General features: G+C 35.2%; 1 protein-coding gene across 1 annotated transcript in view; it reads right to left on the bottom strand.

Moving 5' to 3' along the window:
- LOC110031448 (probable small nuclear ribonucleoprotein Sm D2) overlaps positions 1 to 5,339 on the bottom strand; it is an 8,840-nt gene extending 3,501 nt beyond the window's left edge. Inside the window, exon 1 of the mRNA XM_020734651.1 lies at positions 5,217 to 5,339. Within this exon, the coding sequence (XP_020590310.1) occupies positions 5,217 to 5,339 (123 nt within the window). The remainder of the gene's footprint in view (positions 1 to 5,216) is intronic.
- Positions 5,340 to 6,550: the final 1,211 nt, after the last annotated feature.

The raw sequence follows: 6,550 nt of genomic DNA, 5'->3' as shown, positions 1-6,550 counted from the left end.
TATATATATATAAAGGATAGACAACTGAAAAATATGATAAACCACTCAATTTTGTCTAGGAGAAGAAATCATATGGCAAAGTCTCACATACATGTTAAACCTTTAAATAATAAAATATATTTATTTGCAAATAATTTCCTCAGTCTCTTTCATGCAGGTGGTCATTTCATACAGTGGGAAGAGGACTTGAGCCTCCAGGTTTCTGGATCTAAGAAACATAAAATAACTATTTTATCAAGAAAAATATCCATGTAAATTGAAGTTTAGATTAATTATTTTAGTATAATCTTGAAAAAAAGTAATTTATAATCCTCAAAAGTATAATCTATATTGCTTTGTCACTTTGGTTGTCTACCTGTTCAAGTTAAAATAAGTTGACCATATTAGCAAATTTACAAACGCATGTGCAAGATCTTGAAATTATGATATTTTGGCTAGAAGTTAAATTGCAATCAACAGACTAAGGGTCCGTTTGGAACAGCTTTGGTGCGGTGCGTGTTGAATACGCACCCAGAACTGTTTGGATAAACTGCATTTTGGCAGCTTATTCAAAAAGCTGCATTTTCAAATTATTGAAATCAGCGTTGTCACACAATTCCTCAGTTGGCTTGCTTGAGCTTCTAAAAGTCGAGACGCAAATTCAAAAAAGTCGTTTTTTTAGCTAGAAATATAAGTTGATATAAGCTGCTAAAAATAACTGGAGAAAAATAGGGAAGTAAAAAGAAAGATTAGCCATCTTAAGCTGAGTGATGAATCTTAATTAAATAGATCCTACGTGAATATACATGTCAGAATTAAGACAAAACATATTAATTCGGTATGTTTAACACCCAAAGTTTAATATTTACACTTATAACACTTTGATGTATAAGCCTATGCATGAAAATGTGTTTCGTTTTTAAAATGATAGTCATAGCGGTATTTTGATCTATGTTAAAAACTTATGTGATTTACATGCAAATATAGTAGTTTAGTTGTTAGATATGTAAATACATAACAATTATGTGGTATGCATGCAAATTTCTTAAAAAAAAAAGGCAAATTTACAAACATAACATACAATTCTTATGTATTTACATATCTAACACCAAATATTTGATATGTATATTTATAGTGCTTCGATGTCATAAACATGTGCATGAAAATTTATATTTGCTTGTGAACTAAATGTTTTGAGTGTTATAGATGTAAATACGAAAGTTTAGGTATAAATTATGTAAACACATAAAATTTGTTTGCCACGTATGCAAATCCCTACCAAAAGAACTGTTTACATACAATTCTCTAGTTGATAAATTTTCATTCATTTTTCAAATATCAAAATTCACGATAATACCCCCAATCCATAGTTTTCATTTTTATCGAATTTTCAATGATTTGATCGTGGCACGTGTAAATATGTCAGCAGGGCAGGTGCTAGATTTTGCAAATATCAATGTTTCGGGTGCTACGAATGCAATTATCCCTATTTTATTTTCAAGAATTGGGTAACACGAAAATATTTTGTTATTAGAATGTAAATTATTAAGAAGATCACAAAGAGGTATAAATAGAGCTAAGCTCTTATAACTAATAGGAATATTCAATATTATGACCACTCTTAGAGGCCTTCCATATAAATCTATACTCTTTCACATTATTTTAGTTATTTGTTTTACTTTACCAAAAATAATGAAATTGTGTAAAGGGATAATTTTTTGTTCCAAGAAAATAAAGTGGGCCCGCAGGAGTGGGTGCACTGAAATGTAAATGGGGCTGGGCTATGGCCATAACTGGGGTGATGGGGCCCCACTTCCCGTGAGGCCCGCCGGATGCTGTGGGCCTTGCTTTCTTAGGGAAAGGCGTCACATGTCAAATGAGCCTCACAAATTTTAGCACTGACCAATCTTAGTCTAATGCGGTGGGCTCATTTGACACTTGTCGCCCCACCATCAGACCCCAGACGTAAATTACGTCCAGAAACAAGATGTAATGTTTGCTCCAAGAAGAGAGGTGAGAACCAACCAAAATTTAGCTATGTGATAATGAACCATAATCAACATAAAGAATAGTTGGGAGTGTCCTTTTCAAATTTATTTTAAAGTTTATTGCTGGGGTGTTGCAATTTAAGTGCCAACATTCAAGATCAAAATTAGGAGAAAAAAAAATCCAAAACCATAATTTTAAGTAAAAAGGCACACCAATTTGAGATTGATTAGGTGTACAAAAAATCAATTCAAAATTCTTATATGTTTCATTAATTCTATTCTCAATAGATTGAACAAATACAGAAGTATAACGGGCACCAAGGCAACAATTTAAGATTGTTTCGCTCGAGAAATTCACAAGCATAAATGAAGATCGAGAACGGCTCCCAATAAGTTGAGAAAGGATTGAACAAAGACAGAAGTATAATGGGCACCTAGGCAACAATTTAAGATTGTTTCGCTCGAGAACTTCACAAGCATAGATGAAGATCGAGAACGGCTCCCAATAAGTTGAGAAATGTATAATCAAACCCTACAATGCCATTAGCTAATGAAAATGAAGTTAACAAGATGGGGACTGTCTAATTGATGGAGATCAAATTAAATTGCCTTATTGGATGAGTTGTGGATATCACCTTATTGTGAACGACGATCCACCTTATGTTGCTTTCATGAGACGGTGGCTTCTTTTTCTCGAAGCAATTTTTCACGCTAAAAAAAACTCAATATAAATAATGAATTTGATCCATTACTCATTTGACGCATATCATTAGGAAACTTTTAGTCAAAGGAAGAAAGTATAATTAAAGTCACAATACTTATGAGCCTATTATTGTATACATAAATATTCACCACCTCTTCCATGGTTATATAGTCTAGACATGATTAGACAAGGGTTGTTCTGAATCTACCCTGGCAATGACCAAGGGAAATCTTGATGAGATAAAAATGAGGACTAAAAAGGGGGATTGGGATATATTACTTATTGTGGAGCACTTAGAGTAGAGTAAATGGTTTCTCAAGAATTTGGTTAGTATATCCATAGGAGCTATGCCTAAGAAGTTATATCTTATTGTTTAGGGTTTAGGGTGATAGCTCTAAAGATTTAAACTAGCTAATGATTTTTTTCATACTTTCCACCAATCAAGCCTCAAGGATTTGAAATGGGGGTATTTATAGGTCAAATAAGATAATGGTTTCAATGCTCACGCATATAGACAGTGTTAATGTTGCTAGTGATAAGATGAACATTTAAGTTGTTGGTTGTTTTTTACTTTCTTGCAAAACCCATGTTACGCTTTTCAATGTTTAATTGAAAAAGAAAGGTCTCATCGTGGGTTTATTTGATGAGCATAAAATACAGCTAGTTTCCTAAAACCTTTTGTAAGCTCACTGATATTAAGAAATATAGATTTAAAGGTTTTATATATATCCCCTAGGGGCATGTGAGAAGAAGTAAGCCAATAGCGATTAAAGTGACCTTAAACTATCCAAGTTGACAAATGAAAAAGAACTGATGTTGACAGTTAAAGGCTAAAAAATGATTTTAGTAACTACATGCATAAATGAAATTCTATCAACTAAAGGTTAAGAAGATGAGCTCAATGATGAAGTTGATCTTAAACTTAACTTAAAAGTTAAGAAAAAGAATTCGATAGCCTAGAGTAGATACATAGATTAATGACAAAGAAAATAATGTCATTAGTTCAAAACAAAGGAAGTGATCATTATTTTTTAGGGATTCGTCAGTCAAATTTACTCATAAAATCTATAAATGACCAAATAGCAACAATATGACCTTCAATCACTGATAAAACCATTAGTTGCTAAAGTTTTATCAGTTATGTGATTTATTTAGTACCCTAAAAAGAGGTCTTTAGCTAATCCATAAATTATTAAGCTTAAGTTTGGCATACAAGCTTCTAATGATTGATTTAAGTTTTCTTTCTTGAGACAGTTATTATTAACTATGTCAAATTAAACTTAGGTTGCGTTAAAACCTAACTTGATTGGGACTAAAGTTAAGCCACCATGATATAATGCCTCTAAGCAGTGCAACCTACGATGGATACATCACTAAGTATATTCTATGGGTAGGTCCAATTTAAAATCAAAACCATTATTAAGAGATCTCTGGAATACATTATAGTTAATTATGAGGTTTCTTTGTCATCCAAGGTCATAGAATCATTTTGGTATGCATGGTACAACCAAGATTTAGCCAAAATCAAGGTCAACTATTAAGGCTCCAACATATGGTATGTGATAATAGAGAATATCACATACTTTGACATTGACATTTATGTTATCTTGGAAGTGCCAAATCGTTATTTATGAGAGGGGAAAAAGGTATACCATTTAGGGATACAGCCATGTAGCTAATTAATATAAGGTGTCTATTTAACTAGAATAAATAATAAAAAATATAATTGATAAAAAACCCAATATTCTTGACAATTATATTTTCATGACTAGATCATACTAGTAAATGAATAAGAGAAAAACCCAATATTCTCATGACTAGATCATACTAGTAAATGAATAAGAGAATTGTGATGATCGTGATGGAAAACTTATTGGAACGATAATGAAGAACCTAACAATTTTATGGTACATTTGTTCAATCAAAAATATAAGAAAAATGAGAAAAATAAAACAGATGATAACATCACGAAGAGTAACATCACATGCCCAGACCTCAGTTATTTCTTCCTCCAACCGCTCTATTTGCGCATCCTGGAGCCATCAACGATCTATTTATTGAACCGATGAAGGCTTAACCCCACAAAGGCAGAGTTATGTCAAACCAAACAGTCCAAGCACACCAGTCATTCTCGACGGGTTGACTGTCAGACCCACCCCGAGCACCTCGGTTGAACACCTAGAGCCTTCGACGAGGCCTCAATTAGCCGCAAAGCCAGCCTGGATGGCTCCATGACCAGCATGACATGGGGTCGTCATACCCTCGCCCAAAGAGCAATCTAACATTTGATCCAGATCAGAAGTACTGAAGGAGGATGCTTCTCCTCCTATCTCTCGCTCCACTGATGGAGGACGAGAGTCAGACTTGGGGTCCATCAAGGGAATTATCGGATCAAAGGCCGGTGCTTGATCCAATCTTCCCGCACGCTTGGGAGACATCAAAGGGTTCATCGATTACTCAACCCAACCACTTTCTGAATAGGTTTTTGCCATCGTGCAATGCTTCTTTATCGATAAATCTCCTTCTGTCATCCAGGATCCCCTTACATGACGCTCATTGTGCAATTCAGGTGATCCTATTTCATCCATCGATTCAGAAGCTTTCGACTTAGGCACGACCCGTTTACCAGATGGTTCGACCTTAGAAGTTCTCTTGACCCTCTTCTTCATGGCCTGAAACACCAAAAGCATGGGCCTCTCTGCTAATGGATTTGGAAGGTCGTCCACCCTCTATATTTCGACACCGTTGAGAAGAGGAAAGATCAATGTAAAAAAAAATGCTTAAAAAATGAGTGCCTCCATTTATTTTTATTATTTATAATGGTCTTAGCACATAAACCAAGAAATAGCTAATTATTGTGCATTAAGTAGTCATGAATACCACAAGCTTATTTTAAAAATCTAGATTTCATTGTAATTGCCGCAATCAAGGAACAAGAGAATCATACAACTTTAATATTTATAATAAAAATGTGTCAGCACGAATCTCAAAGATAAATCACGATCGATGGAAGAGATGATGTGGCATTGTGAGGCACTCCAAAGATGATCCAGAACAACACGGCTAGCCGGCTTGCTCTCGCGTACCGGGAGGATAACACTTCCCAAGCCTATGAGAGTAGATCAACTCCTAAAGAATCTATTTGTCCAGACTCATGCGAATTAATCAAGCATCCTCCTCCCTGGACGAAATGAATGGGTGAAACAGACCATCCAGTTCCAAAGCAGTTGGCACCGGTCCTCAGCAAGCAGCCGCCCCACTGAATGACCACCTGGCCCAGTGGTCGCCTGTCCTAACGGCTACCTAGCCCCTTCTGACCCGATGTTTGTGGGCCCTCTCGGGTGGGATTTATGTGCAGACAAACACTCCCGCTATACCTATGTATACTAGGGGTATAATATGCAGTTGTACAACCCTCTAATCCTATTAATAAGGGATTCATTTCATTAATAAAGATTACACAAATTTAATGTTCAACAATATGCTACTGATCTCCTCGTCCTCACTCTCTCTCTCTCCCTTCACCATTATATTTTTTAGACTGGACAGTCTTGAATTCAACAGACAAATAAAATCTAACGGCCTTGAGCACAGACCTTCAACTTTACCTGGCAACATTTATCATTTGTGCACATCATTCAACTTTCATTATTTAATTTACTTGTGAAATGCCACCGTTATTCTAATTAAGCATATTTTATGCTCATTATTTCTTGTGCTTCGTGATGCATACCCTTTGAGTCCAATCTTTATTCTATTGGCTCCCTATTCTCACGGCAGCAAAACAAATAATAAGCTTACGGGGTCCACCAGAAGCATTGGGACTCAGCTCAACACGACATCCAAGATCACATAAAATTATATATACATACACATATAT

This window comes from Phalaenopsis equestris, unplaced genomic scaffold, assembly GCF_001263595.1.
Source record: "Phalaenopsis equestris unplaced genomic scaffold, ASM126359v1 Scaffold000002, whole genome shotgun sequence".
Classification (NCBI taxonomy): domain Eukaryota; kingdom Viridiplantae; phylum Streptophyta; class Magnoliopsida; order Asparagales; family Orchidaceae; genus Phalaenopsis; species Phalaenopsis equestris.
The sequence above is the reverse complement of the archived record's forward strand: the minus strand, read 5'-3'. Positions and strand labels throughout refer to the sequence as shown.